This window comes from Pecten maximus, chromosome 4 (genome assembly GCF_902652985.1).
Source record: "Pecten maximus chromosome 4, xPecMax1.1, whole genome shotgun sequence".
Lineage (NCBI taxonomy): Eukaryota > Metazoa > Mollusca > Bivalvia > Pectinida > Pectinidae > Pecten > Pecten maximus.
The window spans coordinates 4,031,553-4,051,228 of record NC_047018.1 but is presented as its reverse complement, the minus strand read 5'-3'; the positions used below and the strand labels follow the sequence as shown (position 1 = coordinate 4,051,228).

Below are 19,676 nucleotides of genomic sequence, written 5' to 3'. Positions count from 1 at the left end.
TGTAGGCCTGGCTGTAGTTGTTAGGAATGTTATGATGAACTGTACAGGTGTAGGCCGGGCTGTAGTGGTTAGGAATGTTATGATGAACTGTACAGGTGTAGGCCTGGCCGTAGTGGTTAGGAATGTTATGATGAACTAACTGTACAGGTGTAGGCCGGGCTGTAGTGGTTAGGGATGTTATGATGAACTGTACAGGTGTAGGCCGGGCTGTAGTGGTTGGGAATGTTATGATGAACTGTACAGGTGTAGGCCTGGCTGTAGTGGTTAGGAATGTTATGATGAACTGTACAGGTGTAGGCCTGGCTGTAGTGGTGAGGAATGTTATGATGAACTGTACAGGTGTAGGCCTGGCTGTAGTGGTTAGGAATGTTATGATGAACTGTACAGGGTGTAGGCCTGGCTGTAGTGACATACCTGCCTGAGCGCATGACCGCCCTCTTGGACACGACGTACCAGATCTCCACACATATCCAAGTGTATGTGAAAGCCATCACACCGACTGGGATGACGAAGATGATGACGAGCATGTAGAGTTCATAGGTTTGGTGGTGTTCTGGTTCTACAAAATCTATTCGGCACCAATAGGCTTTCCGAGTCGAACCTACCATAATATGTTTCTGTAAGTAAATAAAACATGTAGTCGGCACCAGTACATACCAAATAGACATGCAATGTTCTTTTGTCATTAGAGTCTGTTCAGGTGTACTGCCGCAATAAGTGTTCTGTAAGAATCAGATGTAACAAAAACTCGTTGTTTTTTTCTGTACTCATTTGCACTTCTTACTCTCTTACTTCTTTGTCCTATCGTTACGCTACTTCTTTGTCCTATCGTTGCTCTCTCACTCCTTGCCCTGCAGGTAGGGCGTAAGAATTGTACCTGCTGCTCCCATTGCATGATCGTAAGTGGCGACTAAATTTGGGATCTTATCTTTTCTCTTCTTTCTTAACAACTTTCTTCTTCCTAATGTCTCCCTTGACAATGCCTCACTTTTGGCATTTAGTTGAGCGTTCGCCGCTGTGAGGAAGGCTTTGGGTTCTGTCCCCTGGCCAAGACATACCAGAGTCATTAAAAACGGTAGTTACTACTCCTGCTTAGCGCTCAGCATATTTGGAGTGGGACGACTGGTTCGCCCATTGTCAGTATAATGTGACCGGGTGGGGTGTGCTGCTGGGTGTCTTCGGCAGTATGCTTCAGTGAGATAGCACTATAAATCGGCAAAAGTTCCGGCCTATCACAAGGAGACTTAACACGAACATACCACAGCCTCCCAAAACACACATACGCACTCACAACACGCATGCATGTCGCATGCACGGGAGGCCGTCCTTAAATGACCTTAGCTGTTAATAGGACGTTAACAAAATAAACCAAACCAAACCAAACCAAACTCCTTCGTCCTATCGTTACTCTCTCACTCCTTCGTCCTTACGTTACTCTCTCACTTCTTCGTCCTGTCATAACTGTAACTTCTTTGTCCTATCGCTACTCTCTCACTCCTTCGTCCTATCGTTACTCTCTTACTTCCTCATCCTATCGAAACTATTCCTATAACGAGATCCCAGTTTTATTTGATATATTGAACATCACATACAATCTCACTGCTACATGACCGTGATTGGTGAAGTAAAAATCTAAATGTTCAAATATCATATTCTGTGGTTCTCAAGCGTCATAGAAAAAGCCCGTTCCAATCTTGCTTCGTTACTGACGAACTATAAATTTCAGATTATAAAAGATTCATGGGCGATATCTCGTAAAACTGTAAATATCTAGACATGCGAAATAGTATCCATCGACTGTTGTGACTCACTGCTGTGTATTACCCGAAACGAGAACGCGTTATACTGATCTCTTGAGCGTATTTATTCATGTATATTAAATACTTAAGTGGTTTTATTTTACTTTTCAAATGCGAAGCAGATTAGATCAAACTAACGTTATCGATTGTTTAAACAGAATTGTCCTACATCTTTGTAGTTAACGGGTTCTTGAAGGCCACGGATTTTTGTTTGATTTAGTAGCATTCCCGGAAATATTCCAACATGATATCCGCGAACTCTGTGTTACTCAGTTTTACAATGTAAAATCCAATTGTCGAATAATATATACGTTGTGTCGAACTGTCTGGGAAATGTCTGAAAGCAATCTAAAAGTTGCGGTCAGATTTCAGCGCAGACGGGCACTTTTGGTGTATTTCAGACAGACAATGCGATTTTACCGTAGAACATGTACTATGACCCGCATGACACTTTCTGCTGGGTTTAACGAATATATCTAAGATGCCTCAGAGTAATTCCAAAGGGACATATAACGGTAAGATAGAGATGAGATAACACTGATATCAACCCCTCCCTTCGGGACACTATACATGTATGGCTCGAGTTATTGGGACTGAGGAATTGAACGTGTCGAATGCGAATATCTCAAAGTGTTGGTCGTAATAATATATTTCATGAGTGTGGCAAATATTCGTGCGAGATTTGTATATGTAAGGGGAAATTTGTGTGAGATTTGCGTGGGTATGGAATGATGTATGTAAGATGTGGAGTTTAATGTATGTTGATCCGTATGTAACGAGTGTCGGTCAGATAGATACTATATTGGTTGGTTTGTAACGACTCGTGTCGGTCAGATAGATATTATATTGGTTGGTTTGTAACGACTCGTGTCGGTCAGATAAGTATTACTGGTTTGGTGTGTAACGACTCGTGTCGGTCAGATAAGTATTACATGGTTTGGTGTGTAACGACTCGTGTCGGTCGGATAAGTATTACATGGTTTGGTGTGTAACGACCCGTGTCGGTCAGATAAGTATTACGTGGTTTGGTGTGTAACGACCCGTGTCGGTCAGATCAGTATTACCTGGTTTGGTGTGTAACGACTCGTGTCGGTCAGATAAGTATTACATGATTTGGTGTGTAACGACTCGTGCCGGTCAGATAAGTATTACATGGTTTGGTGTGTAACGACCCGTGTCGGTCAGATAAGTATTACGTGGTTTGGTGTGTAACGACCCGTGTCGGTCAGATAAGTATTACATGGTTTGGTGTGTAACGACTCGTGTCGGTCAGATAAGTATTGCATGGTTTGGTGTGTAACGACCCGGGTCGGTCAGATAAGTATTATATGGTTTGGTGTGTAACGACCCGTGTCGGTCAGATAAGTATTATATGGTTTGGTGTGTAACGACTCGTGTCGGTCAGATAAGTATTGCATGGTTTGGTGTGTAACGACCCGGGTCGGTCAGATAAGTATTATATGGTTTGGTGTGTAACGACCCGTGTCGGTCAGATAAGTATTATATGGTTTGGTGTGTAACGACCCGTGTCGGTCAGATAAGTATTACATGGTTTGGTGTGTAACGACCCGTGTCGGTCAGCTAAGTACATGTATTACATGGTTTGGTGTGTAACGACCCGTGTCGGTCAGATAAGTATTACGTGGTTTGGTTTGTAACGACTCGTGTCGGTCAGATAAGTATTACGTGGTTTGGTGTGTAACGACCCGTGTCGGTCAGCTAAGTACATGTATTACATGGTTTGGTGTGTAACGACTCGTGTCGGTCAGATAAGTACATGTATTACATGGTTTGGTGTATAACGACCCGTGTCGGTCAGATAAGTATTACGTGGTTTGGTGTGTAACGACCCGTGTCGGTCAGATAAGTATTATATGGTTTGGTGTGTAACGACCCGTGTCGGTCAGATAAGTATTACATGGTTTGGTGTGTAACGACCCGTGTCGGTCAGATAAGTATTATATGGTTTGGTGTGTAACGACCCGTGTCGGTCAGTTAAGTATTACGTGGTTTGGTGTGTAACGACCCGTGTCGGTCAGATAAGTATTATGTAGTTTGGTGTGTAACGACCCGTGTCGGTCAGATAAGTATTATGTTGATTAGTGTTATACTTGAGGTCCATCACATGAGAGTTAGATGTGTAGTTAGTGAAAAGTTGTTGTTTATCTTGTGTAAGTGATCGTGTAGTTTTATCAAATAATTAGATTTATTCTCTAATGAATAAATCAATTTATGAAAGTAGGACCGCCTTTGGGCTACTTAGGGGTTGTCTGTTATATTTTGGTGTTAATCCTTTGAAAATTACCGGAACATAACTTTCAACATCAGCCCAGAAATACGTTTTCTGTCACGGCCTGATCACAGTTATCAACGAAAACCCTCCCTCCCTTCCCTTTTATAAGTATTGTGTATTTGTGGGTGTTTCGTGGACATGTTGTTGCTCCCCTCTTTTTTGTTTATTTTTTCAGGTTCTTTCTCATGATCAGCTACAGATGGGGGTACAAATCAACGTTTACACAATTGGAAAATTATTCGTAGTCGGAACTCTTGACTTGTGAATTTATTCTTCTAGGATTGTCTGCTGGTTACCCTCTGGCACATATTCGGTATATTGATTGACGGTTAAAGTGTTATTTACACAAATTCTCCAAGTTATCGCGGAACTTCGACAAACACTAAAGTTATTGGGCCTGTTGGAGAACCTCAGGCAGTTATTGGGCCTGTTGAAGAACCTCAGGCAAGTTATTGGATTGGGCCTGTTGGAGAACCTCAGGCAAGTTATTGGACTGGGCCTGTTGGAGAACCTCAGGCAAGTTATTGGATTGGGCCTGTTGGAGAACCTCAGGCAAGTTATTTGATTGGGCCTGTTGGAGAACCTCAGGCAAGTTATTGGATTGGGCCTGTTGGAGAACCTCAGGCAAGTTATCAGAGCATAAAGAATTAAATAATACTTTATAATTTAAATAAGTAAATATTCAAGTTTAAATTTAAAGAGTAAACTTGGTGACTATATTGAAATTTGACACTATTGTGAAATTTGAGTCTTAATGATATTGATGTATAAAATTGGATTTTGTAAATTGGACATTGCCATTATGCCTATGAGGCGTGCATGTTAATAAAGCCGTGGCCTTGAATTGTCTCTTGGCGAGTCTGTTATCTTTTGTAACAACATGTTATCAGGTGAATTAGTCCGTGTAATGTTTTCGCTACGTCACTAGTGAACTATACCCTGGGAATTTTTCATTGGCTGTGCCAGTCATACATATGGACAATGCCGTGACGTCATGAATTGTGAACGGCGAAACAAAATGTCTTCCGGGTTTTTTTTTTACCTTAAAACCTGTGCTAAACTAAACTCAACCTAAAATGTAAATTTTCTAAGTTATGTGATATAAAATACTTTAAATATAAGTTTTTACGAGACTCGTCTCCAACTCATTTTTTCTTGTCTTAAATAAAAAAAACTCTTAGACTCGTTTCATAAAAGATCATACTAGTATGAGGTTTGACATGTAGTAACAGATGAAATGAACCATACCTGTCCAAACAAGACTGGGATAGCCATGACGAGGGCCTGGAACCAGATACAGAGGATGACAATCCGGGCATGGCGCATAGTACACAGGTATCGTGCTCTCAGCGGAAATAGTATCGCCATAAACCTGAAATCATACGACAGTGAAACATAAATACCGGAAGTTAGATGGAAAGAATAACAACCGTTGTCGTTTTAAAATGCCGAAGAGCTTAGTTTTAATCCACATTACGACGTTGATTAGGTGCTTACTTGATAATGACTCAATCGTATTTATCATATTGTAGCCTACCAGAAGCTGTTTGCCATGTATAATGTATTACAACAGTTTATAAAGCCATGTAAAGAAGAAATGTAACTGGACATGATAATTTCTCAGTTTTGAGATTTATATGTAATCTTTCTTAGATATTTTATCGTTTTTTTTTTTGTTTTTTTTTGCCTTTTAGATTAGAGACTCCAGATAATGCGTCCTCCGCTACATTAAAGTCTCTGTTTATCAAAACTTCAGCCATCCTTTTAAAAACGGAACGCTTACAAATGTTGGTTCAATTACGTCTAACGTATTTTGACACTTGCTGTCGATTTAAATTATATTATCCGTTGAAGTTTCCGCTGTCTTATCATGGATATGACATACCACAAGCGTGTTAGTAAAACAGTGTAACTAGAGGTAAGAAACTAATACGCCGACGGTTTAGAATCATGTTTTGGAAATCATCGTTGGAATGTATGCATTATTCAGACATTGCAACATTTATTAACGTAAACTGGAAATCGATCAATTTTCTACAGCGTGTTTTAATGATCATTCAGTCTTTCTCGGTACTATTTAATCAGGGATTCAGTCACAATGTATACTCCAGATGCGCAATTAATGCAAGATTTTATAGAACTTAATAGTGTCTCATAAATCATCAATTTACTCTTACGAAGCGTTCCTTCTGTTATATAAGATAATTCGACTTTTCCAATATGTACACCAAAACACACCATTTCTCCGATCTGTACACTAATACACACCATTTCTCCGATCTGTACACTAATACACACCATTTCTCCAATCTGTACACTAATACACACCATTTCTCCAATCTGTACACTAATACACACCATTTCTCCGATCTGTACACTAAAACACACCATTTCTCCAATCTGTACACTAATACACACCATTTCTCCAATCTGTACACTAATACACATCATTTCTCTGACCTGTACACTAAAACACACCATTTCTCCAATCTGTAAACTAATACACACCATTTCTCCGACCTGTACACTAAAACACACCATTTCTCCGATCTGTACACTAATACACACCATTTCTCCAATCTGTACACTAATATACACCATTTCAAACAGATTTTTTTCTGGTCACACGTATTTAATTTTTGATAAAAGTCCAATGGCGATATAAATGTATAGCCATGACTATAGTTGGTAAAAAAACAAACCGAATATGAAATTATTCTGGGGAGAAAGTCAAGGGAATAAATGAATGGCTGATTTACAATATATTTTATGAGTTAACATGTAACAACAGAACATTGAAATACCCTATCTCATGTCATCGTCTGACACCCACGGTTGATTGCATTACACTACGTTGCACTTATCATCCATGGGTCAACTCAGTGAAAAATCCTCGTTTCAGAGGTTTTTCGATTGGCTATGTCACATTTTCTTATCGGAATTTTAGCCAATCAGATTGAAGAAATAAAATTCGGTAGAAGCTGCATATAAACAACTGTGCCGGCGAGTGATCTCGAAAGCTTTTGTCTGACAGAGATTTCTCCCACAGTTCACCGGTTTATCTCCATTTTTAGACGTGAGTGATTTCTCTGTCAACCCCTAGAGTATGACAGATTGCACGTGCTAACCTTCTCAACCGGAAGTACTTACGGAAGTACATTTTTAGTGACATCACTAATAGTTCCCGCGTTATTATTTAATGTTAAATATGCGTATGAGACACAGAGTTTTATGAATTTATAAGATGTACTGTTGTTAACACCAGAATAGTATCGCTGATACCTTTTTCAGTGTATATTTTTAATGAATATTGTGAATTAATTTTAGACCTATGTTTTCTTGTGTAATGATATTGGGATGTATATTTTAGGGTTGTGATGGATACTTCTTCAAATGAGGAAATTCATGCGCCAACCATGTACATTTGTTTACAAACATACTTTGACCACCGATTTGATATGCAATTATTTGAAGAGGTGGGAGAAAAATAATCATTCCCTACCTAGGGAGTGTGACAAAGAAATCTCAACCCTCGGGAATATTCATGAATGTCCGACCCTCGGCAATCCTCAGGTTTGACGTTCATGAATGTACATCCCTCGGCAAGCCTCGGGTTGGGCGTTCATGAATTCCCCCTTGGGTTGAGATTTCTTTGTCACGTTCCCAAGGTAGGGACAGATTCTATTAGTCTTCTGACCAATCAAATCATACATAAGTGGTGGGTGCAGCCATATTGTTACATGTACTTTTTGAAAACAGAAAACAGAAATTAAAATATATTAAAAGGTCCTGCATTGTAATTCGATGTACTGGTTTCATGGCGGTATGTTCAATCCATGAAAACATCATTGTTCCGATGACCCATGGTCATGTTTCATTAATTAATATAATATATATACACTATGATATATTTTACTCCTGTGTGATTTACCTTGGTGCGCTCTGTCATTGTGTATTAACGATGTGTCAATATGGACCTTGTGTTTTGACAGTGTGATATAAATTGACAGAACTGTATATACAATTGTCACAAAATCCAACTCTTATCGTTGTTTTTGAATGGTGCCAAAAAGTAGTCATGGAAACGTACACTTTGTTTTTTAGGATATCAATAAAAATAACAATTCGGATGGTACCACTTGTCTGTATGAGTAATTGTTATAGGATTGATGTGTGAGCGTGACAGCCCGACACACTGATCTAGTGGAACACTTCTACACAGCACTACAGCTTTAGAAATCCCGACATATTAACTCTGACAGCCAATAACATACGAAATGTACTAATCCTAACTATCACTCACCAGAGGGCAGCAGCGAATTTAGGTCACGCGAGCGTGTTCGACAACACTACCCAGAAAACTAGAATAGATGATCTGTGCTACTTAAGAAAAAACTTAATGCCTGAGTGGAGTTGTGATATCCTACATCTAAAACGGCCTAGCTGTAATATCATGTTAGACTGCCCCTATACTGTTTACAATTCTTAAGCATCATTCATATGTAATCGAACTCAACCTATATCTACCACAGAGAAAATGCGTCCTTGAAAGGCGCGAACAGGGTCGTATTAAGTGGTATTAACAAAATTTGTTTGTATCAGATACCATAGTGCCAGACAGTCAGATTCTATTGGCAGTCTTTGTAGAGCATTACAATGCTGTCAGAATAAATCGGTTGGCTGATTAGTGAAGGAACTATCTAAACATGAACAACTTGTTCCGAATAACGAATATTAATATCGATCACTGTCACTTCGAATGTCTAAGGCTGTAAAAGTAAATATATTTATGAAGGGTGACGTGAAGGCTACTGTATACTACTAGTAGCTGCTCACTGTCCACACTGACACGCCTATAAGTCAAAAAGATCCACGATGACAGGGTTACTCCCGCTGTGTTTTGCGTGTAATAGTTCTAAGTTTAAACAATATTTCTTTTAAATTTGTCTCGACCTTCGTTCAACACACGTGTACTGGAGCTCTACTTAAAAACCTCCTGAACGGAACCGTAAAATCGCCGGTCAGTTATGGCCGGAGACACGGGCGAGCGCCGTCTAAACACAAGGAGTTTACGCTACTAAGATTTAGTTTCAAAACGATGACTGATAGGATCACTGTCGGTTCATACCAACGAAAGTAACCAATCGTTTTGGTAGAATGTATGGTATGGTTAAAATGTTCTTTGTATGTGGAAACACGATTGCATGTGATTTCTCTGTTACTTATAATATCAACACTCTACACGACAACTGAACATGCCACACGTTTCAAATATTAGACTATTATTAGACAATTATATTATATATTAGTGATATTATGTGCTAATCAATACTATGTGTACAAATCAATACAAAATAAATGTTTTTTTATGAACGTATCGTGAGAAAGCTACATTGAGAATCTGATTAAGTCTTTGCTGGATCGGGGAAAATATTTAAAAATAATCTTTCCATTACACAAAAATGTGACAGCATAAAAACAGAACGGGACTCTTTCAAGAGGAAATATTGTCACCGGTTCTGTACTCAATATATGTTAATGATTTTGAAATGAATTTGATTAATGATAAATATCCTAGCTTATTCTTTTCTTGTTGATGATTGCTGAAGACACGGTCCTATTTGCTGACAGTCCAGAAGGTTTGCAATGAATGTTCAATTCCTTATCTGATTATTCTAGAAATTGGAAACTGGAGGTTGATGTCGAAAAGACGAAACTTATCTGTGTATTTAGAAGGGATGAGAACATAAGTAATGAATCATGGAAATACACCAATCCGAATCTAGAAAATATTACAAATACTTGGGTATGTTTTTTAATTACATGTTTACAAAAACACAGAAAGATCTTACAGAACAAGGTTAAAAGACATTGGCTTGTTTAGCATCTCCCTTTAAGAATCATTGCTTGAACGTAGAAACGTACTGCTCAGTTGTTATTCACATTGCATTTTGCATTTACCGCTACATTGACCAATTACATACTTGATCTTGACCAGTAAGGCCACCTGTCGCGTCATATCCGGGGCCAAAAGAATATTATACGGCTATGCCGAAAAATATGATTTCTTTTAAAGTCTTGACCTTCGTTCAACACACGTGTACTGGAGCTTTACTAAAGAACCTCCTGAACGGAACCGTAAAATCGGCAGTCAGTTATGGCCGGAGTCACGGACGAGCGCCGTCTGAACACGACAAGGAGTTTACTATGGTGGCTCGTTAGGGCCAAGTATCAAATCTCGCATTCTCGCACTCTCGACCTTAGGTCGAGAACGCGAGAATGCGAAAACGCGACGGCGAGGGAGCGAAAACGCGAGAATGCGAAAGAGCGAAAACGCGAGAATGCGAAAACTCGACGGCGAGAATGCGAAAACGCGACGGCGAAAACGCGAGATTAATCTCGCACTCTCGCCGTCGCAATTTCGCTCCCTCGCCGTCGAGTTTTCGCATTCTCGCGTTTTCGACCTAAGGTCGAGAGTGCGAGAATGCGAGATTGTGCTTTAGCGGACGCCCTCGCACTCTCGCTTCCTCGCATATATATATATATAACCAACATAATGTATATCATTATGTATGTTCCTTACGCGAGAGAGCGAGAGTGCGAGGGCGGCCGTTAAAGCACAATCTCGCATTCTCGCACTCTCGACCTTAGGTAGAAAACGCGAGAATACGAAAACTCGACGGCGAGGGAGCGAAATTGCGACGGCGCGAGTGCGAGATTAATCTCGCGATTTCGCCGTCGCGTTTTCGCATTCTCGCCGTCGAGTTTTCGCATTCTCGCGTTTTCGCTCTTTCGCATTCTCACGTTTTCGCTCCCTCGCCGTCGCGTTTTCGCATTCTCGCGTTCTCGACCTAAGGTCGAGAGTGCGAGTATGCGAGCTTTGATACTTGGCCCTAACGAGCCACCATAGTTTACGCTACTAAGATTTAGTTTCAAAACGATGACTGATAGGATCACTGTCGGTTATACCATCGAAAGTAACCAATAGTTTTGGTAGAATGTGCTCTTGATTCTTTGTATGTGATTTCTCTGTTACTTATAATATCAACATTCTACACGACAACTGAACATGCCACACATTTCAAATATTAGACTATTATTAGACAATTATATTATATATTAGAAATGATCAGGAATTAACAGTTATTTCTATGATAGTCGGTCATGAAACTGAACTTGCGTCCTGTCTGACGAACAAGGTAGACTCTCGTTGACGTTTGATACAGAATACACACGCAATGTTAATTAAATGCCGATTCTAGTGATAGTATGTGCTAATCAATACTATGTGTACAAATCAATACAAAAGAAATGTTTTTTTATGAACGTATCGTGAGAAAGCTACACTGAGAATCTGATTAAGTCTTTGCTGGATCGGGGAAAATATTTAAAAATCATATTTTCATTACACAAAAATGTGACAGCATAAAAACTTCCCGAACAGAACGGGACTCTTTCAAGAGGAAATATTGTCACCGGTTCTGTACTCAATATATGTTAATGATTTTGAAATGAATTTGATTAATGATAAATATCCTAGCTTATTCTTTTCTTGTTGATGATTGCTGAAGACACGGTCCTATTTGCTGACAGTCCAGAAGGTTTGCAATGAATGTTCAATTCCTTATCTGATTATTCTAGAAATTGGAAACTGGAGGTTGATGTCGAAAAGACGAAACTTATCTGTGTATTTAGAAGGGATGAGAACATAAGTAATGAATCATGGAAATACACCAATCCGAATCTAGAAAATATTACAAATACTTGGGTATGTTTTTTAATTACAAGTTTACAAAAACACAGAAAAATCTTGCAGAACAAGGTTAAAAGGCATTGGCTTGTTTAGCATATCCCTTTAAGAATCATTGCTTGAACGTAGAAACGTACTGCTCAGTTTTTTATTCACATGTTAGAAGTTAAAAAGTGCACACTTAAATTTGTGTAAGAGAATACTAAAGGTTAGACAATTTACGAGTATATTCTGAATTGGGTTGTTAACCTGTATATGTTGTTAGGAAAGTATGAGTGTTTAAATAGTGGTTCAAGCTTCATAAAACGGATAACTTAATTGTAAAAAACTTGTTATAATGAGCTAACGGAGATGAGTAATATTCAAAATGAATTAGCATTGCTAGGGCTCGAATATACGTTTGACACTTTCGTTCCTGAAAACTTCGCTTTTCAAATAACAAAACAGACATTGATTGATATTACTAAGTAAAATATACTAGCAAAGGCATTTGCCTTCCCGAAAGGTTTATCATACACAAATTTGATAGATAATTATTGTGACCAATTTTATCTTCGTAAACCTAATCTAATTGAAATCTAAATGGTCATTCTTACTTGGTTACATGGACATCTAACAACACACCATAACGGGTCACGTCAGGATGACCATTTGAATTAACCTATCAAATTACTACTTACAGAATCCTGGAAGTGAATTTCGTATGTGCGAAAGAGCACGAGTAGAGTGCATAGCTTGCATAATGTGTCAATCTCTTTCAAGTCATTTCGTCCAACGAAGCATATAGCTATATATATGGTTTACCCAAATGGTCAGCTTCATACGCATGATGTGACGAATGGGCGGTGACAACTTATGCGATTTCGTTAGATGTTCATATAACGTAGTGAGAATGGCCATCTAGATTTTAATTAAATTGTCATGTCACAAATTAAATATTGAAGATGGTAAATACCACAACATTCTGCGTAGAAACAAAATATGCAACAAATGTAACCTACAACAAGAGGCCCATGGGGCCTGTATCGCTCACCTGGTTGGATTAGACCAATTGTCAAAATAATGTTCATATTCAATTTGTTTTATTTGTAAAACTCTAACAATGCTATATATGGTTATAGTGTGGGAATCCAAACTGCTCTAAAGAGTAATGAAGTCCAGACTCTCTAAGGTCTGAAAGACCTCAAGAATTGTTTATAGAACATGCATTCATCACTTTATGACTAGTAGCGATTTAAAGGAATTACCTCTATTTCAACTATTGGGCCCAGCCCCTTTGGCCCTTCGGGGGTCAGAGTGACCATTTATGCAAAATCTGTTCCCCTGTTTCTGACCAAATTGGGTTCAAATCCATTCATAACTTTATGACTAGTAGCGATTCAAAGGAATTACCTCTATTTCCCCCACTGGGCCCCGCCTTTTTGGCCCCTTTAGGGTCAGAATCACCATTTATGCAAAATCTCTTCCCCCTTCCCCCAAGGATGTTTCGGACCGAATTGGGTTCAAATCCATTCATAACTGTATGACTAGTAGCAATTTAAAGGAATTACCTCTATTTCTCTTATTGGGCCCCACCCATTTGGCCCCTCCGGGGTCAGAGCCACCATTTATGCAAAATCTGTTCCCGTTCTGCCAAGGATGTTTCTGGCCAAATTTGGTCAAAATCCAATAAGAACTTTTTGACTAGTAGCGATTTGAAGCAAATGTTGACGGACGGACGGACGACGGACGACGGACGCCGCGCCATGGCATAAGTTCACCGGACCTTCGGTCCAGGTGAGCTAAAAATGAAGAAGAATTCCATTTTATTCTGACATGTCCGTTTTATAAAGATTTAAGGTTAAGGTTATAAAAAAGATGTTTCGGACCGAATTGGGTTCAAATCCATTCATAACTTTATGACTAGTAGCGATTCAAAGGAATTACCTCTATTTCCCCTATTGGGCCCCGCCCCTTTAGCCCCTTTGGGGTCAGAGCCACCATTTATGCAAAATCTATTCCCCTTCCCCCAAAGGATGTTTCTGACCAATTTGGGTTCAAATCCATTCATAACTTTATGACAAGTAGCGATTTAAAGGAATTACCTCTATTTCCCCCACTGGGCCCTGCCCTTTTGGCCCCTCCGGGGTCAGAGTCACCATTTATGCAAAATCTGGTCCTCTTCCCCCAAGGATGTTTCTGACCAAATTGGGTTCAAATCCATTCATAACTTTATGACTAGTAGCAATTTAAAGGAATTAACTCTATTTCCCCTATTTGGCCCCGCCCCTATGGCCCCTTGGGGGTCAGTGTCACCATTTATGCAAAATAGGTTCCTCTTCCTCCAAGGAAGTTTCTGACCAAATTGGGTTCAAATCCATTCATAACTTTATGACAAGTAGCGATTTAAAGCAATTACCTCTATTTCCCTTATTGGGCCGCGCCCTTTTAGCCCCTTTGGGGTCAGAGCCACCATTTATGCAAAATCTGTTCCCCTTCCCCCAAAGATTTTTTTTTTTTTTTTTTTGTTTGTTTGTTTTGTTTAACGTCCTACTAACAGCCAGGGTCATTTAAGGACGTGCCAGGTTTGGAGGTGGAGGAAAGCCGGAGTACCCGGAGAAAAACCACCGACCTACGGTCAGTACCTGGCAACTGCCCCACGTAGGTTTCGAACTCGCAACCCAGAGGTGGAGGGCTAGTGTTAAAGTGTCGGGACACCTTAACCACTCGGCCACCGCGGCCCCAAACAAGTAGCGATTTAAAGCAATTACCTCTATTTCCCTTATTGGGCCGCGCCCTTTTAGCCCCTTTGGGGTCAGAGCCACCATTTATGCAAAATCTGTTCCCCTTCCCCCAAAGATATCTCTGACCAAATTGGGTTCAAATCCATTCATAACTTTATGACAAGTAGCGATTAAAAGGAATTACCTCTATTTCCCCTATTGGGCCCCGCCCCTTTGGCCCCTCCGGGGTCAGAGCCACCATTTATGCAAAATCTGTTCCCCTTCCCCCAAGGATGTTTCGGACCAAATTGGGTTCAAATCCATTCATAACTTTATGACTAGTAGTGATTCAAAGGAATTACCTCTATTTCCCCTATTGGGCCCCGCCCCTTTGGCCCCTCCAGAGTCAGAGCCACCATTTATGCAAAATCTCTTCCCCTTCCCCCAAGGATGTTTCTGACCAAATTGGGTTCAAATCCATTCATAACTTTATGACAAGTAGCGATTTAGAGGAATTACCTCTATTTCCCATATTTGGCCCCGCCCCTTTGGCCCCTTTGAGGTCAGAGTCACCATTTATGCAAAATCTGTTCCCCTTTCCCCAAGGATGTTTCTGACCAAATTGGGTTCAAATCCATTTATAACTTTATGACTAGTAGCGATTTAAAGGAATTACCTCTATTTCCCCTATTGGGCCCCGCCCCTTTGGCCCCTCGGGGGTTAGAGTCACCATTTATGCAAAATCTGTTCCCGTTCTGCCAAGGATGTTTCTGGCCAAATTTGGTCAAAATCCAATAAGAACTTTTTGACTAGTAGCGATTTGAAGCAAATGTTGACGGACGGACGGACGACGGACGACGGACGCCGCGCCATGGCATAAGTTCACCGGACCTTCGGTCCAGGTGAGCTAAAAATGAAGAAGAATTCCATTTTATTCTGACATTTCCGTTTTATAAAGATTTAAGGTTAAGGTTATAAAAAGGATTATTAAAGACCATCTGTTTTGAAGTTAAGTAAGCTTCTATGTGTTGATAATGTAAAAAGAATTATCCAATTTCTAGCATACAAAAGGCGTAATTGAAAACTCAATTGTTCTTATAGTATAATGCAGTACAGAGCATATCTAACACGTAACACTAATAATACCTACTGTATGTTTTGATATGTACATTTTGTTAGGTTAATTTTCTACGTCACTTTCCTGGAATCGATTTAAATTTACTATTAACTACTCGATACAATAGTTGTTTCTGGTTTTTAAGATTAAAATGAATCAAAGAATTATGTTTTGTACTGGTCTACATGTTTATATCAATTACATTTAACGATGTTTAGATATGGCAATAGTCACAATAATTTAGTATTTGAGATTGATCCACTACTTATAATTTTATGAAATTGTGTGGAAGTGAGTGTGAAAGGTGTGCTGTTTAGACTATGTATAATTATTATACCTATCTGGAACCGGTCTATGGAAAAGACTTATATAGGGTAATCCTGTTGTCTGATCCTATTATTTCATATATATAAATATTTAAAAAACTTAACAAATGATAATAATATACATAAATAATATTTAAATTTCTAATATAATTAGGTTTATTGATTGTATGTATATTGAACATGTATTTGTATATATTTGGAATAATAGTAACCTATTTTTGAATTGAATTGAATTGACTTATAATTTTATTTACAATATATTATTATTACTACACTTTATATGACACTATTACATTGATTACTCTCCTTTTTACATGTATTCGTATGACGTACTGATACATAATCATATGCTGTTATTTTCTTTATGGACTGGAAGGCCTACGGAATAACTGAACTGACTCGGTGAATCTGTTAAGGTGCCTGGCAAATAGACGTAAGACTTGTTATTGTACTGGTTATCAATCTAAAGGGCCGTGGTGTTTTATCTCCGCGGTGTCTTCATCATACAGCGGAATGACAAGTTCTCGTTGGTAATGGTGAAACCTCTTGTGCAAAGTTAAATTTAATTAAAATGATTTTCATACTATCGATGTAAATTTTGGTTGGGGCTTGACGTCCTAAAAGTGATTGTCTCTAGTTTCTAACTTCGAGTGCACGAGAAGATCGATTCGATACAAATTGGGCAAGCTTAATTGAATTTGATAATTTTCAGAATTAAATTTGAAGGTGAAATATGACACGATGAAGCCCTTAACATGTGCATAAGACTACAATTTGATTACGGGGTAGCTTCACGGTATTTCTCACGTGCAGAGGATTCGGCCGATATATGTATCAAATATTTATTGCAAACTGTGACGCTGCTTTCAAACATTTATGATACGATGCGATAGAGTTATGGTTAAACATAGTGTTATGATATTGCCCCAAACACCTATGAAAATAACCATTTTCTCTTTATTGGGGACTTATTTTGTTAGTGAGAGATTTTAAACTTATTTACCAAATGGTAAATAAAATATACCGTGCTTTCTAGATTAATCATAGAAGTCGTACATTTTCATTAAGCTTACACCTGTTTGTAGGTCGACAATATATACAAGACCGAGGTAAGTATCTGGCGCAAAAGAGCCGGCATTGTTCATCCTAGACGACACGTTCACGACATATGGATGTGGCACATAAATATTTAAGTTGTTTTGTTTGATGTGCTCGTGCGCTCTTCGATAAATCAGATTGGTATAAAAGCCAACACAAGTCGACCAAGAGAGAAGTACAACTCACTCCCATTGGCATTTGTATGTTGCTTGTCTGCTGAATAGCATTGCCACCAATCCAAGAAAGAGGATTTCAAACAGAAATTATATCATTTCATTGAATTGATTTATGTATCTAAAAAAAGAGACCCAGGACATCAATAGAATGCTGACTAGTTAACGAGACGAATATTCTCTCAAAATCTATAAAGCGTGTGTAAAATGTAAACAAAAGAACATTCACACGGAGCCTATCAGCGGGAATTAAAAAGCGTTATATACGTCAAAATTAAATTCAAATAGGGAACTAACATTATGACGACGACCAATAAACTTTCGAACGGTTATCATCAACCGCCATCTGTCATAAACCAGTGTTTTATTTGACAAATTAGATAATCCGCTTTCACACCAGGTAGTAAAAAAGCAATAATCAATCTTAAAAAATGAAAAAAATATCCCATGGTCCAGACGGATTGTTAGATAAATGTTATATTGAGGGAAATTTGTTTTTACTTCCAGTTTTACATTTACTATTCAACAATATAATATATTCAGGATGTATCACAAGGTGAATGGTCATCTGCAATTATTGTACCTGTATATATATGTAAACTAGGTGTATGTACTGACCCAAATAACATAAGAGGCATATACGTTTACTAAGTTGTCTATGTAAACTTTGTATCACTATACTAATAAACGTCTCTTAGATAACTGATGCCCTATTTTGATTTTCGTCCTTGAGTTAGTACTTTGGACGTTATCTTTTCTTAGCAATCAATTATTTCAAAAACTTTGGCAGAAAAAAGAGATTATATTGCTGTTTTGTTGATTTCCGGAAGGCATTTGATAATGTTGATGGGTTAGACTGTGGCATAAATTATCAAAGCTGGGAATCAGAGGTAAATTTCTAGAGACAGCAATAAACCCATTCATTCCTTGTTGAAGTTATTTGTATAATTTAACGGCAGATGCTCAAATTATTTCAAAAGCAATTCCGGATCAGTGCAATATGCCACTTTACTTTTTCTTTACTTATCAATGATTTTGAAAATAGTTATATTGTGAATGGTGCCACCAATTACGACTTTGGAGAACTTAGATTCTTTCTGCTTTTGTATGCAGATGATTTAGATTTGATTTCTGAATCAATCGAAGGTCTTTAAGATCTTTCAGATAACTTACCCCAAAAAATTGAAACTATTGGTGGTACGGATAAAACCAAAATATCTGTTTTAGAAATGATGTAAAAAGACCATGAATACTGGAAATACAATGATAGTAACAGCGAGATCAAAGACATTTTTTGTTATCTTGGTGCCCTGTGTAGATAATGTAGCTCATCGGGGCAGTATCGCACTTTTCGCTTTAATGTCTAAATGTAACCGCGTCTAACTAAATATTAAGACATTGTTCGACCTTTTCGATACATTTGTTGGAAGTGTTTTAAATCATTCTTGTGAATATGGGGGAGGTCTAATGGCACAGTGATAGAAAAGATTTTGTAAAAATATATTTGTTGTCAAAAAATATATCTGTAATGCTATGGTTTATGTTGAATTAGGTCGATTGCCATTGGCAAATGAGAGTATTTTTAGAATGATAGATATTGGTTTATATTATCAAATCATGATAATTGTATTTTAAATATTTTTTTGTGTCACTAGAAACTACCAATATATCCTTAATTCAGTTTGCTGGTGTTTGTAAAACAAAAATCTTTTGAACTTGGATAGGGTTTTATGTGGACGAGATATGCTCCTTCCGGCATCAGTTTGTTACATGTACCCTTGATCAAACAGCGTCTAGAAGATCAGGCTAAGCAAACCATATTTAATTCTTTAAATATTTCCAGTAGATGTGATTTACATAAGCATCTAATAAACGATATCACTTTACAATATTGCTTAACTTAATCATTACATAAACAACATGGAATTGCAGTAACTAAGCTACGTTTGTCTGCACATAATCTTACTATAGAAGTTGGTAGAAGTAGAAATATTGTTAGGGATAATAGAATTTGTAACAATTGTACACAAAACGAGATTGAGGATGAATTTCACTTTTTACTTGTATGTCCTAAGAATTCATATTGAAGGAGGATAATTGTCAAACAGTATTACTGGTATAAAACATCGATCTTTAAAGCTTTAAATTTACTGAATTCAAATAAGATAAAGGAACTCCATAGCTTAGGTGAATTCATTGTAAGGGCAAATAAACATAGAAACATAAAATAAGTGTTAAACTATATTGTAAAATCGATAGTACGTTATATATATATTCATAGCGGTAAAACTATTCGCTAAAAGTAGTAAGTATGGCCATATATGTGTGTGACGATATAGAGTGATCTTATATTATGTACCTTATGTGATATGTATATGTTCATGTGCATATGTTATCCTTTGTATTTTGAACAATATG

The 19,676-nt window shown here is 38.1% G+C and overlaps 1 protein-coding gene across 3 annotated transcripts in view; it reads right to left on the bottom strand.

Annotated features, from left to right (window-relative positions):
* The window catches only part of LOC117325010 (allatostatin-A receptor-like), a 136,979-nt gene that overhangs the window by 7,321 nt on the left and 109,982 nt on the right, over positions 1-19,676 (bottom strand). For all 3 annotated transcript variants that reach the window (XM_033880884.1, XM_033880882.1, XM_033880883.1), the window contains exons 4-5: positions 5,341-5,464; positions 415-617 (exon numbers count right to left, since the gene is read on the bottom strand). In XM_033880884.1, the coding sequence (XP_033736775.1) occupies positions 415-617; positions 5,341-5,464 (327 nt within the window). The remainder of the gene's footprint in view (positions 1-414; positions 618-5,340; positions 5,465-19,676) is intronic.